At 44.2% G+C, this 16,294-nt stretch overlaps 2 protein-coding genes across 7 annotated transcripts in view; one reads left to right on the top strand and one right to left on the bottom strand.

Annotated features, from left to right (window-relative positions):
• The first annotated feature begins 281 nt into the window (after positions 1–281).
• C4H1orf162 (chromosome 4 C1orf162 homolog) lies at positions 282–10,235 on the top strand. Of its 2 annotated transcripts, XM_043962774.1 has the most exons (8): positions 282–410; positions 547–648; positions 1,439–1,516; positions 1,964–2,011; positions 6,772–6,838; positions 7,286–7,383; positions 8,013–8,065; positions 9,007–10,235. In XM_043962774.1, exons 3-8 carry the CDS (start codon positions 1,465–1,467, stop codon positions 9,172–9,174), a joined length of 486 nt encoding a protein of 161 aa, XP_043818709.1. In that variant the 5' UTR covers positions 282–410; positions 547–648; positions 1,439–1,464; the 3' UTR covers positions 9,175–10,235. The 2 variants fall into 2 exon arrangements, with proteins under 2 accessions (XP_043818709.1, XP_043818710.1); XM_043962775.1 differs by lacking the exon at positions 1,439–1,516.
• Positions 10,236–11,323: 1,088 nt separating this feature from the next.
• ADORA3 (adenosine A3 receptor) overlaps positions 11,324–16,294 on the bottom strand; it is a 102,308-nt gene continuing 97,337 nt past the window's right edge. For 4 of the 5 annotated variants that reach the window (XM_044000128.1, XM_044000125.1, XM_044000126.1 and 1 more), the window contains 4 exons: positions 14,443–14,509; positions 13,289–13,422; positions 12,725–12,789; positions 11,324–11,445 (listed from right to left, as the gene is read on the bottom strand). In XM_044000128.1, the coding sequence (XP_043856063.1) occupies positions 11,431–11,445; positions 12,725–12,789; positions 13,289–13,422; positions 14,443–14,509 (281 nt within the window). In that variant the 3' untranslated portion in view covers positions 11,324–11,430. Of the gene's footprint in view, positions 11,449–12,724; positions 12,790–13,288; positions 13,423–14,442; positions 14,510–16,294 lie in introns of all 5 variants that reach the window. The other variant, XM_044000124.1, reaches the window with a different exon arrangement.

A 16,294-nucleotide genomic window follows, 5' to 3' on the forward strand; every position in this document is an offset into this window, starting at 1 on the left:
TTGACCCCAAACTGGGGTCCTCCTCTTCACTGGACCATGCTGCTCAGGCATTCAATAGACACTTGAGTGAATAATAAAATTGTCCTTTTCTATTCTTCTTTTCTGTTCCTCTTTCAAGTCAGATTGACAAGTGACTATAGGGACATTTAAGAACCAAAACAGTTCAGTAAGAAGCTCTGCTTATGAAACAAGGCCACTTGCCAGCACCCTCCGAGTGACTTAGTTGTAAGAGGAAGTCTCATGCTGAACACTAGTAGTAGCAGCTGCTTTGCAATGAGTGACTGAGTGGCATGATTGGTGGTTTAACTACAATATTTCATCATTGTTGCATAAATGCTCCTAAAAAGGAAGCAAGCACAACAGGCAATGTAACTTTTTTTCAGTCGTCTTACTGGAGTTTTTCTTCTAAGGTAAACTCATTTCTCACATGTCTCTGTTAGGCCAAAAGAAATGGTTCTCCTAAAGAAATCATCAGCTAAGTAACCTTTCTGTTCATTTAGGTGGTAAAAGTCTTGCCTGTTTAAATCTATTTTGTTTTGTTTGCAGGAAAAGGTTGTCTTTAAATGGTTGGGGAATACCATCCTCCTGAGAGTGAAGTTTGTATGACCGAAGTGCTCCAGGATTTAGTCAAGCAAAAATTACTTTAAGGTATGTGTCTATGTCATCCAGGCTTTGATTTTGCCAAATATTTGGGGTTTGAATTAATTTTCAAATGTTTCCTCCTTTTCTCTATGTATGTAAGTAAGAAACAAGTTCCTGAGGGCATCTTGTGGCTTTTTTCTTTTGTGAGTTTGGAGAATGATTTCAGTGGCTTTAATATTATTTCACAAGGACAGGGTTAAACCAATCGATGAATCAAAAAGTATGTATTCAACACTTGCTTTGTATCAGGTGCTCTGATAAGTGCTACGAACACAAAGCAACAGTAAAAACCAGTCCCCTGCCTTTCTGGAGCTTGCCTTCTAAGAGGAGATACACCACAGACATAAATCTGTACATACAAGATAGATGGATGCCACAGATGGGAAAGCACTTGCAGCTGGTGGGCCTGGGAAACATCTCCCTTGGAAGGTGGCCCTTGAACTGATTCTTTTTTTTTTTTGGTGGGTCAATGAGGGTTAAGTGACTTGTCCAAGGTCACCTTGAACTGATTCTTGAAGGAAGCCAGGGAGTCTTAAGGGTCAGAGGGAAGGAACAAGAATAGCCAGCGAAAAGAAATAGTGCGATTTGTGAGAAACAGTGAATGGTCCGGTATGGCTGGATTGTAGAGTACATGGCAGGTCAAACACTTTGAAAAGTAGGAAGGGGCCAGGTTGTGAAGAGTCTTCAATGCCAAACAGAGGTATTTATATTTGATTCTAGAAGTAACAGGGAGCCATTGAAATGTATTGGGTCAGGGACCAGGGGAGGTAGTGACATGGTCACATCCTCACTTTAGGAAAATCACTGGTAGCTGTGTTGAGGATGGATTTGGAATGGAGAGAGGAATCCATTGGCAGCTATGGCAGTGGTCCAGGTAAGAGGTGAGAAGGGCCCAACTGGCATGGTGGCTTTGTGAATAGAGACAGATGGGTTTTTCATATGTATGCACATATACATATACATGTGTGTATACATGTATAAATATAGGCACACACATGTGTGTATGTGATATTGTAGAGAAAAAAAATCTCCAAGATTTGGCAAGTGATTGGATATGTGGGGTAAGCAAGAAAAAGAAAGTCTGGGATGACACTGAGGTTGCAAAACCATATAATAATAGCTATATAATCCTGGGCAAGTCATCGCTCTTCAAAGATCTGCCAAATGCGGGAGTTGGGCTTGAGGTTCCTTATTAAAGTTTCTTTCAGCTCTTGAAAGAAAGATTTGATTTCATCTTTCATATGCACAATCTCAGACATAGGCAACTCAGGAGATCTCTACTTGCCAAGTTTCTACCTTGTCCTTTTCTTTTTGACCTCAGAGGAACAAAGAATGGGAGGAGGCTCCACCAAACCAATGGCAAACCCTGGTAAGTTCTGAATATGCAACCCCATTACCTCCCTCAGTTCTGAGTGGGAGCATCACCCCTGGGCTCTGATGACTTATGAGACTGTGGTTGCTGGGAACAGTGCCCATATAACATAATGGGAAACCATTGATCATTACATCACTGCAGATGTGAACATAGCTTCACTATAGCCCTAAGAGGTGAAAACAGGGAAATGAGAAGGGCACTGCCCTTGGCCTGTGAATACGGAATGTTTCCTGTTCTCACACATGTAATAGCTAGAGAGGATCTAGGGTCTAATTCATTTGTCTCCCTGCTGTCTTGCATAGTCACAGATTTTCTATTTAATTCTTATACACAGAGGGAATATTTTCAAAATAGGCATGTTTCCCCTCTGCAATGTCTTCTTCCCCTACTGTCAAATAGTCATGAAATGCAAATAACTTTGCTTCCTAACTAGGAATTTTAGCCTTTGTAAATGATACATCATATGTCCTTAATTCTCACTAGGATAAGGACAAAAATTATAGAAAAGGGATAGGAATGGGCAGTCAGCCTAGCACTGGGGATCCAAGAATTCATTTTCTTTTTTAAAATATCTTGTTAACTGCAATTTGACTGGTTTCTTTTGTAATTCGATGTATTTTTATGCATTTAAAAACATTTTTCTGAGTAATTCTGAGTAATCCATAAACTTCAATAGGCTCAGGGCAGCTAGGTGGCACAGTGGATAGAGCACTGGCATTGGATTCAGGAGGACCTGAGTTCAAATCTGACCTCAGACACTTAACACTTACTAGCTGTGTGACCCTGGGCAAGTCACTTAACCCCAATTGCCTCACCAAAATTTTTTTTAAAAAGCAATAAACTTCAATAGGCTCCCAAAGGCACCCCAGCCTTGGTGCCTGCAGTCCATTACATTCCCATGTGAACTCAGAAGACCCAGGTTTGGGTCCTGACTCAGCCCCTTGCTGGTTGTATCAACTTGAACAAATAAGTTACCACTTCTCTCTGGCTTCATGACTAGAAAACAAGTTTCCATAAGTTTCCTCAGTTTCCATGACTATCAAACAAATGGATTGTACTAGATGGCCTCTGAGGTCCAACCTCACAAATTTCCTCATCTGGAAAATGATGGAATTGGAACAGATGGTTTTGGGGTGTGTGTGTGTGTGTGTGTGTGTGTGTGTGTGTGTGTGTGTGTGAATTGGGGTTAAGTGACTTGCCCAGGGTCACACAGCTAGTAAGCGTTAAGTGTCTGAGGCTGGATTTGAACTCAGGTCCTCCTGAATCCAGGGCCAGTGCTCTATCCACTGTGCCATCTAGCTGCCCCCAGATGGGTTTTTTTAACTTCCAGCTCTAATCTCCCATGATTCTAACATCTGAACTCAGTCCTGGTTTTGTTACTGGACTTAGGACAGTCACCTTCATTATTTTTAATTATCACTGTTATTTTATTCAATTTTATTATAAGCTAAATTTAAAAACCCTATTAAGAATGCACAACTACTGTCCCTCTCCTTAACCAAAATGGGGGGAAAGCCCCTATATTGCATTTCGATGACAATTATTTGTTCTGTTTGACTTATCCACATTATTCCATTCTGTTACCAAAGATAATTGAGAGTTGACTATATTCAGTTCAATTTAACAAGTATTTTTTGAGCACCTCTTATGGGATAGGCATTATATTACCTGTTAGGAATATAAAGACAAGAGTGAAATAGTCCATGCTTGTCAAGTTACATTCTAGTGGGGAGAAACAGCATCTACTTAGAGAAATCGATACAGAATATATGCTGAGTAAATACAAAGTAATTGTAGGGCTGTCTCTGGAGAGAGATAGAATCAGTGCCAGGATCAGAGACAGTCAATGACTGAGAGAGAAACAGACACAGAAAGACAGCAAGAGAGAGAACATGAGAGAGCACTAACAAACGTGGGAATCAGAAAAAGGCCTGCTACTGGAGGCCAAAGATGAGCTGAGCTAGAACTAGGGATTCTCTGAGGTGGAGAGGAGAAAGCATTCCAGACATGGGGAGCAGTCTTTGCAAACACATGGAAAAGTAAGTAGGGTCTATTTGGCCAGTGAGTACAAGAGGGGCAGTCACAAGAGGCTGTATTTTATCCTAGGGATCCACAGAAACATCTTGAGCAAGGGAGCAGGATGATCAGGCATGTTCTTTTAGACATATCTTGGCACCTGGGTGGAGGATGGGTTGCAGGAAGATGAGACTGGAGACAGGAAGAGCATTTAGGAGGCTAGTGCCATAAGCCCAGGCAAGAGGCGACACTGAAACAATGTCTATATGAATGAATGCCTGATGGGAGAGACGGGAGGTAGAATTAACAGGACATGGCGAATGTACATAGAGGTGTGAGGCAGAGGGAAGAGTCAAAGGTGATTGATTCTGAGGTTGCAAACTTCGGCCACTGAAAAGAGGGTGATGCCATGATTGGTAGAATTGAGGTAGTTTGGAGGAGGGAGTGGCTTTTGGCATGGAGAGTCTGGGATGCTTATGGGACAAGCTGGTGATGCAGGATGAGTATTTAGGAGATAAGACTAGGGAGTTATCTACATGGAGAGAATTGATAGCTTCTAGGTGCTGATGAGGTCTCTCCAAGAGCTTAGGAAGGAGAAGCAGAACAGAGCCCTTTAGTCAATCAATAGGTATTTATCAAATGCTTGCTATGTGCCAGGAACACAACTCCCAATCTCTTCCAAGTGCTTGGGATACAAGCAATAACCTCTTCTCAAAGAGTTTATCTTCTAACAGGACGTAGAAGCATGTACATTAAAGGTAACCCGAAAGAAGGCGGCATCAGTAGCTGGGGGATCTCCCACACAAAGGGCCTTGAGATGAGTCCAGAAGGAAACCAGGAATTCCAAGAGGTGGCATTGAGGAGGGTCAGCCAGCACAAGGGTACAGAGAGAAGGGATTTGGAGTGTTGTGAGGAGCAAGGAGAGGCAGGAAGGGGCCAGGTGGTGAAGAGTTTTACCTACCAGAGAGTTCATCCAGGGTGTCCCAGAAGTCTTGGTGCGGCATTCCGCTTTCATAGTGTTAAAGCTCTAAGACTTCTGGGACTCCCTGTATTCGATTCTGGAGGTCATAGGAAGCCGCTAGAATGTATCAAGAAGGAAAGTGCAAATCAGGATGGAAGATGGGAGTGGAGACCTGAGGCAGCTATTGCAATATCATGAGAAAAATTAGCAAGGTGGAGGCTGTGGGAGTAGAGATAAAAAGGGCTAGATGCCCCCCAAAATATTAGGCAGGCACACAGTTAACAAGATTTTTTTTTTTTTGCGGGGCAATGGGGCTTAAGTGACTTGCCCAAGGTCACATAGCAGAGTGACACTTGTGTCAAGTGTCTGAGGCCAGATTTGAACTCAGGTCCTCCTGAATCCAGGGCCGGTAGTTAACAAGATTTGACAAAGAAGTGGACAAGATGGATGAGAGCGAGCAGTCAAGGATGGCATTCGTCTCAACTTGGATGATTAGGGTGATGGTGTTTCCCTCAATAGGGGAATTGGGATGAGGGATGGGTTTGGGAGTAAGGGATAATGGGGTCTATTTTAGTCTCCACAGTTGAGGGCAATGTCTTGATGACGACCAAGAAAAGGGAACTTAGAAGCAGTCATATAGGAAGAACTAGGAGAAGGCAGCTTAATGAAAACCCAGGTAAGAGAACCCAGGAGTGGAAGATGATCAGGTAGGATGGGGACTGAGGAGAGGCCACTGGATTTAGCACTGCAGACCGGAAGCCAGATCATAGTTAAAATGGTAGATGAGGTGGAGGTGACAAGGATGGGCAGCTTTTTCTCGGAGTTTGGTAGTGACAGGATGATAGCTTGAGAGGATAAGGCCAAGGGATATTGTTTTTAAAGACTAGGAGAGATGCAGGCATGTTTGTACACAGTAGTAGGTGAGAAGGTATTGGAAATTTTAAAGAGTTGGGGGGCGGGGGGGGGGGGGAAGATGATCAAAGGAGCAAACCTCTGGAGAAGATGGGAGAGGATGGGATTAAGGACAGAGGTGATAACACTCGGGAGTATGTAAGCACAAAGGCCTTATCATCATAGGCTCCATGTTGATTTTTTGTCCATCCAGAACCAAAACTGCCAAATGACCTGGTGGTTCAGAGTGGGGGGATATATATTGGTGCAAGTAGAAATGGTTTGCAATATTCTGTGGTGGATATATATGTGTAAATATGCATATGTGTACCCAGCCATATACACACACTCAAACACATGTACATACTCACATAGACATGATCATTTCTTTTTCCCTCTGTCACAAGGTGAAAGATGCAGGACGATATTGACCCAAACCTGAATGAAATGTGTGCTGCTTATTTATTTGTATAGATATTGTATGAAAGTAGAATGCAAACTCCTTGGGGAAAGCATTGTTTTTACCTTTGTTTTCCCAGTGCTTGGCACTTAATGCTTCTAAATTTTATCTAGCACTTTGAGGCCCTTCATTTTCCACATGCGTCCCATTTGAACCCAACAGCCCTCTAAGATAGGTGCGATTATCCCACCTTAGAGCTGGTGTCCGAGGCAGAATTGGAATCCAAGAGCTTCCTAAGTCTATCATACTCTTCACCCTGGCATTCTGTCTCTTAAAGAGCTAGTCCAGAATGGGAGAATCTCTGATCCCTGCTGATCTCATTCCCAATTCCACTTGCATTGTCACCACCCGCAGCCAGCTTCTGAGGTACACTTGGACGCTTCACGGAGAAGGGGTTCCCTAACACATATTTGTATTCCATTGTAGGCATCACATCAACAGAAAACCCAGAGATTAATATTACAAATTGCCCAACTGTCCTGCAATTCAGTGAGTAAGTTGATCTTTGATCTTCTTTACCTAGGGGTCAAGAATATTTTTGGTTTTGAGTTGGGAGATGAAAGGGTCATTGAAATCTTTCAAGAGTTTCCTTATTATCTGAACTTCATTCTTCAGACCTTCCCTACCTCCCAGCTCTTTCATATGTAGCCTTCCTTTAATAAATAGACTGTAAACTCCTTGAGGGCAGGTTCAGCCTCAGTGCTTTGTACAGAGGCGTACATAGTATGTACTTAATAATACTTGTTGACTTGAACAATTTATGGCTTAGACTCCGTGATTGGCAGGAGAGATGGGAGTAGGGTGACAAGCCAAGGATAAATTCAGTGAATAATGTTTATTTTGTGAGCGTTTTGCTATGCTAAGGCAAAGCTACAGTCTGGCCTGGGGAGCAGGGGCTTGGATTTCAAAGGGCTCCTTTATTCCCCTTTTGCCTAAACAGACCATACATCTACTTAATTGTGGCCTTCGTTGCTGGGATTCTTCTGACGCTTTTGGTCACTGTCATCATCTGCCTCATCAAGAAGTGTTGTCACAAAGGTGAGTGGTCCCTAAGAGAGGGGCCTTCCTCTCTCTACAGAGCAGCAGTTGGAAAGTCGAGTCACAGACACCCCCATTCCCACCCCGCAACTCCAGGATCAAAGAGATTCCTCTGTTGGGCTTTTAAATCCCTTCACAACCTGGCCTCTTCCAGCTTGCCAGCCCTTCTCGTTTTCGGATCCGATGACACTGACCTTCATGGTGCTCTTCTGTCCCGTGGAACATTCCATCTCCCCTCTCTGTGCCTCGTCACTGGCTGTCTACCATGCGCGGAATGTTCTGCCCCCTCAGCCTCCCTTCAAGACTCCACTCAAACCTCACCTTCTGCCAGAGGCCTTTACCTGTCACCACCACTAGCTCCTCCATTTACCCAGGGTCTATCTTCTATGCATAGACTTGTTGGCAGGTGGTCTCCATTAGAAAAGCAGCTGCTTGAAGTCAGGCACTGCACTTTTGCCTTTCTCTCTCCAGTACTTTATTAGAGTGCCTGGCATACAATAAGAACCTGCTTTGTCTCTCCTCACCACTATCCTCTCACCCCACAACCCCTAAGTATCTGCAAGAGGGAAGATAGCTTCTTCTCCAGGCCCTGTTTGAGAGATCTGTGCCTCTCTTTGCTCTTCTGACAGATCCAACCAGTCTCTCCGGGCAGACTTCCCACACCTCAGACCCTTCCCACAAGGTAAGAAGATTCTGTTTTGATTTGTTCTTTTTGTTGGTTTTTTTCTCTTTCTGCCATCTGTTAAGGGCTAAAATTCTAGCTAAACTGTCTAAAATATCTAATGAGTGGTCGCCAATCAATTACAAGCTTTAGCAAGAGTTAGACTTTTAAGCATTTATTAAGGAGAATAAGAATTTGGTAAAGAGAGAGAGAAAGGCCTAGATTCCTATCTATTAAAGGGAGAGCACATTTCTAGCTCCCTTCTCCGCCAGCGTCCTCAGGAAAGAGCGTGCGAGACCGAGCGCCAGTCTCTTCCTTCCTCCTCCCACTAGCCCGCGTCACTTCCTGATTCCTGGTCTTGCTCTCAAAGACCTTCGCTTCATGGGCAGAACTCTTCTACAGTAAGTATCCAGCAGGTGGCGTTATTCCAATCGTTACAGGACATTGAGCCAAAATGCCTTCATTCATTCATCCATTCATCCATCCATCCATCCATCCATCCATCCATCCATCCATCCATCCATCCATCCATCCATCCATTTTTTTGGCCAAGAAATGAGGGTTAAGTGACTTGCCCAGGGTCACACAGCTAGTAAGTGTCAAGTGTCTGAAGTCAGATTTAAACTCAGGTCCTCCTGAATCCAGGGCTGGTGCTCTATCCACTGTGCCACCTAGCTGCCTGCCTTTATTTATTACTGCATGGAATGGGCAAGTTTAAGATGAGCTGAGCACTGAAACTTCCATCTGGACTTTTCAACACCAGAAGCAGCAGCACCGTGGACTTTGTGGAAAGCTAAGGGACATGACTCTGAGAAGGACTCTTTCTGGTACTTTTATGTGGCCCTTCACCTTTTAGTCCCAAACTTTCCAGACCTCTGGTTCCTGGCTGATCAAATGTCCTGCTTCCTCGGGCACTTTAACTCAATCTTACTCATTTCTCCTGTTCCATACCTTCCCTACAGCATTGCTCCAGTGCTGAGGAGGCCCTTACCTGTGCCTACATGTCTCTCCAAGATTCAGAAGAAAAGAGAGTCCACTTTGCCCAAGGCCAGAATGAAGACTCAGACCCCATTGTCTATGCGCAAATCAAAGTGCAAACTAAAGCCAGCCTTCCCACCAATGGAAGTTAGGGAGAGACGCTAGAACCAATGGTCCCACCCCTCCCCTCTCTTACAGATATTGGTCCCCTTCATTCTAAGCATCCTAACAATCCTGGTATGGGGGTGACACACTTAAGTACTTAACCCAGTCACTTCAAAAGCTGCTGGACTGAGCATTCTCTATCCATGGAAAGGATTGCCCTCCCATTCATGAAGGTAGGGGCTAAGTCTCTTTTTTAGACTGCTCTAGTTATATAGATCATGCAACCCTCTATGAGCTCCATTAAGGGTGTTAATAACTTTGGAGGAGCAGGTGGGAAATTCCAAATAAAGAAACCTTATACAAACTTGGATTTTTCTTGATAACCCATGCCTGAGCACCCAAAACTTTCTCTAGAGTTCAGAACCACAAGATCACAGACCCTCAGAAGAGGGAGTCAGTTACCACAATGGTAAGGAAAAGCCAGAAGTCAGAAGTGGGATTAAGGGTAATTTCTAAGGAATTAGGAATCTGAGGGGGAAAAGAGACAGAGGAAGAAGAATCTGGATAAAAGTCATTACACCCTTCCTCTTCCAGTAGACTCATAGGCAGAGAAAAGGCCACTGCAAGGGAAACCAAGTTGGGGAAAACGGTAACAGTAAGCAGAAAAAGTGGAGCATAAGTGAAGCCAACCAGCCCCATGATGGCAGTGAAGGATCAGAGAACTTTCCCCTTTGTTTCCCCTGGGGTTTGTCTAAGCAAGGGAACTGAGGGTTTTCCCTAACTTCTGGGTAAGGTCCTCTTCCTCACGCTCCTCTGTTGAGGAAATATGCCTTATAAAGCGATATGAAATCCTGTGATTCTCTGCTTCTGATTGAGAAATGACTTAAGCTCCCCTTTCCCTTGCCTTCTTGAGGAGGGCTACAGGTTCCACTTGTTTATTGTGATCAGCAAATCCTTATTTTTTCTTTCTCTGTGGTTGTGGGACATGGGGTAAGATTGGCTCCTATGAGGAGTGCAAAGTTTCTGGCTCAAAAACTCACTGATTAATTTTTTTTTTTTTTTAGTGAGGCAATTGGGGTTAAGTGACTAGCACAGGGTCACACAGCTGTAAGGGTTAAGTGTCTGAGGCTGGATTTGAACTGTGGCAAAAAGTTTTAACAGTCGGTTAGTCCAATTTTAATCTCACAGAACTCAGGTACCCCTGACTCCAGGGCTGGTGCTCTATCCACTGCACCACCTAGCTGCCCCTTGATTAATACTTTTTTCTTTTTTTTTTTTTTTTGTGGGGCAATGGGGGCTAAGTGACTTGCACACAGCTAGTAAGTGTTAAGTGTCTGAGGCTGGATTTGAACTCAGGTACTCCTGACTCCAGGGCTGGTGCTCTATCCACTGTGCCACCTAGGTGCCCCCAATTAATTCTTAAAACCAGCTCTAGATGCATCAGGGCATTGTCCAGCCACCCCTCGCTTTTTGTTATTTGGTTCTGTGACAGCCAAATGGAATTGGAGGGCTCTGGGCACCTTTACGAGTCATTTGGCCTGGTTGTTTGAGAAACGTGACAGTAAAATTTTCCAGGTCATTGGCAAGCTGATGTCCCCTGGTGTTAATGTTTGTAATCTGACCATGTCAAGACTTCTGTTTCCAGAATGAATTTATAATTTTCTCGTGACAGCCCTTACAGGCATCTGGCTCATCAAAAGCGATGCTACTGAATTCTTGTGAAAGCTGGTGGCCCCCACTGCTTTGTGCCACCAAAGAATCATGTGAACAATTCATTGATCCCGTCTGTCCCCTGGACTCCAGATAAGATTGCCCCCTAATTGCCTCTAAGATTTTACAGTTCTATGACCTTCTACTGGGTTTCATGGAGCTATTTTCAGAAAAATTTGTGTTGAAGTCACCAGCTGAGATCCCTAGAGAAATCTATGGTGTACTCAGGTATATTACTGTCTGATCCAGGAATTTAAAGGTTTCCAGAGAAAATGTGGACATTCTTCTGGGCCCAGTAATCAGACCTCATCCCCCTGCCCATGTCTAGTAATAGAAAGAACCCAAGTAGAGAGGTCTTTGGGTTGCTCTCTGGTTGTGGCCTTATTAAGGATGTTTTGCCTACCTGTAACCCCCTTTTACAATCATTTGCAAATGGAATTAAAGGCTGAGAGTTTGGTACCAGTTCCTGAGACCTGGGCCATGTGATTCTTGCTTATGCCATTAGTTTATTTCTGATTTTTGTTTTTTGAGAAATCTTCCATCCCATCTGTTCCCATGAGCCTTTTCCTGCATCAAAGCTTGGTCCAAGGACTTCACAGAGTCGTCATCTACTTTTTGGGGAAAGAAAGAAATGGTTGAGTTGAGATGTATCACCTGCTACCATGTACATACTTTTTGCATGCACATTTTTTTTTTTTTGTGGGGCAGTGGGGATTAAGTGACTTGCCCAGGGTCACACAGCTAGCAAGTGTCAAGTGTCTGAGGCCGGATTTGAACTCAGGTCCCCCTGAATCCAGGGCCAGTGCTTAAACCTCAGTGCCTCACCCCCTCAAAACCCCCCCCCCAAAATCACTTTGCAAATCTTAAAGCCTTTCTTAAGTATCAGTTTGATCTTTTAATCTTTCTGCTGTAATGAAAACCTTTGAAGATGCTTTTTTCTTTTCCTCTATCTGGGGGATCTACTGTGTTAAAGTTTCCATTATTTCCATTTCTATACAGGGGGTCTCCAGTCTAACTGCCCTCTCTCTCCCATGTTCATATCCCTAGCTTCTACTGACAAGGCCTCCAAGGTGTAGCGTCGACATATGCTGAATTCAGGCCACCTGACCCAGCACTTACAGGTCACCTAAGACCTTTCTTTAATTTACCAAATGCACTAGGCCCAGAGGAATTATTAGCAAGCCATAAGGTCCAAACGACTTATCGAACACTCCAGCTGTGTCACTGGAGGGTAGTAGGGTTAGATGAATGAGTCATTAATTCTAAAATTACATTTGTGTGGGCCACATCAATACAGATTTCTGATTATGTGGTTCATTACTGGAAAAACGTGGATGCCTTCACTCTATAACCTCTTTATCCAGCCCAGGCTATTTCTGGCTTTTTGGGATTAGCCAGCCACCAGCTCCCAGGCATCGGTAGTAGCACTTGTGTCTAGAGTCGTTTCTCTCCTCTGTAAATACTAGAAGTATTAGGGGAAACATTGCCCAACTAGCCTATAACAGCTGCCGGACAACTAAGCTCCCCTTCCTCAAGAGGATTTAGATGTTCGGGATGCTGACTCAAATACCCAGGCTATGAGGTAGGGCTTCTTGGTGTCCAGCAATGCCTGCCGGCAAGCTCCCTCTGAGCCTCCGTATGGAAAAAGATTAATACACTTCGTATTTTCTGATACTTAGGTTCCAGGAATTTTGTACTAACCAGAGGCCCAGAAATAGTTCTGGGGCGCACCAAAACATTAATAACTGGAAAGAGAAGCAAACCTTCCAGCTGGAGCACCCCGAGGCTGCATTGCGGTCAGGGCCTTATACCTGTTCTCTGCTGAAGGCCCGTGCAGAGCCACCTCAGGCTGGGGCCTGGGATAGAACAGCAGATCTGGCAGCTTACCAGGGGCGTGGGTATCATAGGAGATGATCCAAGGCTGTGATCCGCGAGTCTAATCAGGACCTTACCTGTGGAAGCATAAAGGCACAGGGAACCTTAGACCATGGGACGCTTCTACTAGTCTGCCAAGGTTGAGTGCTGCTTCCTCTTCCACCTGCTCACAAGCTCAATCTGATGAGCAGGAGGCCCAAGAGGGTCCTGAAAATCTTCGCTCTGGCAACATCGCCAGGAACAAATACTCTAACCTTCACTGGAGGGGGCCTAGACAAGGGGAGAAACTCCTCCCACCGCTCTAGAGTTGGGAAGGCCTTTGGCTTCCAGTCAACATCGTGAGGAGAAAAATGAGTTATTGTATGGAAAGAGAGCCCTTTGCAAGCTTTCATGCGCTATTTTTATTATTCCGTGGCGTCACCCAATCCCCCGAGACTTGCACATTTTCCCCAGTTCACAGGCTGCTAAGGGGCAGCTTTCCTTCACCTGTCTGGGAGCCAAGGTCTCCATTACCGAGCTTGCCCTTGTGTCTTCTCCTGCTTCCTCCTACCCCTACCCCAGCTTCTTACTACTTACCCCGATTGTGCTTTTGAATTCGCTTCCTCCTGAGTAAAACAACTGAAGTGGTGATGAACCCCATGCCCATGATCAGGATGCAGATAGACAGGAGAGACAGCCTCAAAGGGAGCACAAACTGGTGACATGTTATTCTAAAGGAAAAACAAAACAAAACAATTTGTCTTCCTCATTCAAAAGTTCATGGTGACACACTCATATGTTTATTCCCTGTTTCGCCTTTTTATGACATCTCCATCTTCACTTCCACCCCTTATCCTAAACCCCACCATGTCCAAGCCAAGCCCTCTCTGAGCTGGAAATCCCAAGAACTTCAGGGAAAAGAAAAAACATCCTGAGTGTTATTGAGCCCTAGGGGCTGAGAAGATGATAAAAGAGAAAACTCAGTGGCCCTCCTTGAGGACTTTACAGTCTAGGCCAGGGAACAAATCCTATACGAGAGCAACAAGTTAGAAGGGAATGCCACAGGAAATTCCCTGGATCCAATGTCAGACAGCTTGGCTTCAGATGCCAATTCTACTACTACTGGTGGGACTGTGGACAAGTCCCTTTCCCTCTCTAAGGCTCTTTTCTTATCTATAAAGCCTTTAATAGGGAACCAGCAGGAAATAGAGAATAAATAGGCTCCTTATATTAGATCAGGAATTCTTTTGTTGTTGTTGTTGTTGTTTTTTGGTTTTTTTGGATGAGGCAATTGGGGTTAAGTGACTTGCCCAGGGTCACACAGCTAGGAAGTGTCAAGTGTCTGAGGCCGGATTTGAACTCAGGTCCTCCTGAATCCAGGGCCAATGCTCTATCCACTGTGCCACCTAACTGCCCCCTAGATCAGGAATTCTTAACCATTTTTCTGTGTCACAGACCCCCATGCTCCACCCTTTGGGTACTCTGATGAAATCTATTTTCTCAGAATAATATTTTTAAATGTATGAAATACAACACATCACATTACAAAGGAAACCAATTATATTGAAACAAAGATGTTGTTTTCCCATCCAAGTTTCCAGACCCCCTTAAATCTATCCATGGACCCTTTGAGACTCCAGGTTAAGAACCCCTGGGTTAATCAATCTCTTCTAACTTCTGATCCCATGACCTTAAGTTTGAATTAAATCTTCTCTTTCCATGCCCAATTTTCCCTTAAGTTCTTGACGCACCTGTTGTGACTTCCAAGATAGCCAATAATGCCACCCTTGCAGGTTCTATTCTGCCTCCTTTGTAGGTCTGCACCAGAAAGAAGTTTATGTTAGTAGGTGCTGCTTCCCTCCAGGGCCCTCCTTTTACCTGGAGGCTAATACTCAGCTTGCTACAAACTAGAGCCTTGGGTATACTGGCACTGGGCTTGGTGCTGTGGAAAGGGAGATACAATCAGAAGTCATGGGAGCCAAATCCTACGCTCCAGGGGTCTATAATCTTGGCCAAATGATAGGCTGACAGCACCTATCATGTGCTCCTTGTTATGTTGTCTGTTGTTGTACATCATCAAGGAATAGGCAACATAGCTTATGGGGACAAATAAGAGGAGGAAGGAACAATTTATGAAGTGTCTACTAGGTGCCAGGCACTGTGGTATGTGCTTTATCAATATTATCTTGCTAGATAATACTTGTGGTAAGGTGCAGATGATCGGCACCAATCAATATTGTGAAGGGTAGAAGTCATCAGACTGGGTCATGTGCAAGAGCAAGTTTTCTACTCGAACAGAGATGATCAGAAGCCAGCAACAGCTGAAGAGAGAGGTTAAGAGTCATTCTTGTGAAAAGCCAGGGACTTTGAAATAATGAGAAGCACTGGACATAGAGGCTTGAAGCTTCCCAGGGGAGTCGTCCAAAGCAATGCAGCTCCACCACAGGTAGAAATAGAGAGTTCTCATACTTGCCAAAAGAAACAGTGGGTCAGTTTTGACCACCTCTCCCTGTGGGTGCTTGCTTGCTTTTGCTTTAGTATAATTCACCAATCAACTTTCTGACCTTAACTTGGTTCCCTAACTTGGCCTCCCTACTGAGAAGACTCAATCAAACGCTAAGTAACCAGTGTTTCTGTTTCCCAATGTAAACTATTACGTAGGTTGTCTCACACAAATCAGCACAAATCAGTTTTGTTTTGTTTCGGTTTGGTTTTTTTCTGGGCCTAATCAAGCCTGGACGAATTAGCTATTGAGGCTCCAGACATTCAAGGCCAAATCTGGGAGTACAGCATTCAATTAGCAACTTCAAAGCTCTTTCTGCTCATCAGTCTTCCCATGTCCCCAACTCCAAAATACCATAAATCTCCTATAGTTATTGCTCATGTTTTCCATTACACATGTGTGCATAATACACACATACACATCTAGAGATAATTTTGTTGTTGTTGTTGTTGTCCAGTTGTTTAGTCACATCTGACTCTTCACGACCTCATGGAACAGAGCAAGCCAGGTTCTTCTATGCTCCATATCTCTGAAGTCTGTCCACGTTCATGATTGTTGTTTCCACGATACTATCTATCTATCTCATCCTCTGTCGTCCCTTTTCATTTCACCTTCAATCTTTCCCAACATCAGAGTCTTTTCCAATAAGTCCTGTCTTCTCATTATGTGGCCAAAGTATTGGACCTTCCAGTGAATAGCCTGAATTCATTTCTTCAGGTATTGACTGATCTGATCTCCTCATCTGTCCAAGGGCCTCTCAAAAGTCTGCTGCAGCACCACAAAAATGTCAATTCTGTAGTGTTCTGCTTTCCTTATAATCCTACTGAATGAATGTAGAGGGAATCATTCAACTATTCTGACTGGGCCCACTACAAATTTAGGTTATAAAACCTCAACTGGGTCCTCACCACTGCCAGGCAATCCCACTGTAGCTCCCTTATCAACCACTATCCCACTCTCCACAATGGCGCTTCCAAATCTTTTCATCCCTCCTCAAACCTCCCCTAGTGCCCCTACTCTTAGCTGAGAACCTTGCCTCATATTTTACAGATGAAATTGAGGCCATTTGCCCATGAACTCCCTATTCTCCTCTCCTCTTC

This window comes from Dromiciops gliroides, chromosome 4, assembly GCF_019393635.1.
Source record: "Dromiciops gliroides isolate mDroGli1 chromosome 4, mDroGli1.pri, whole genome shotgun sequence".
NCBI lineage: Eukaryota > Metazoa > Chordata > Mammalia > Microbiotheria > Microbiotheriidae > Dromiciops > Dromiciops gliroides.

Coding starts and splice junctions, on each gene's coding strand:
- C4H1orf162 (XM_043962774.1), top strand. CDS start 1,465: ATGGATTTGGAATGGAGAGAGGAATCCATTGGCAGCTATGGCAGTGGT. Junction 6,839..7,285: donor ACTGTCCTGCAATTCAGTGA/GTAAGTTGATCT, acceptor TTGCCTAAACAG/ACCATACATCTACTTAATTG. Junction 7,384..8,012: donor CAAGAAGTGTTGTCACAAAG/GTGAGTGGTCCC, acceptor CTCTTCTGACAG/ATCCAACCAGTCTCTCCGGG.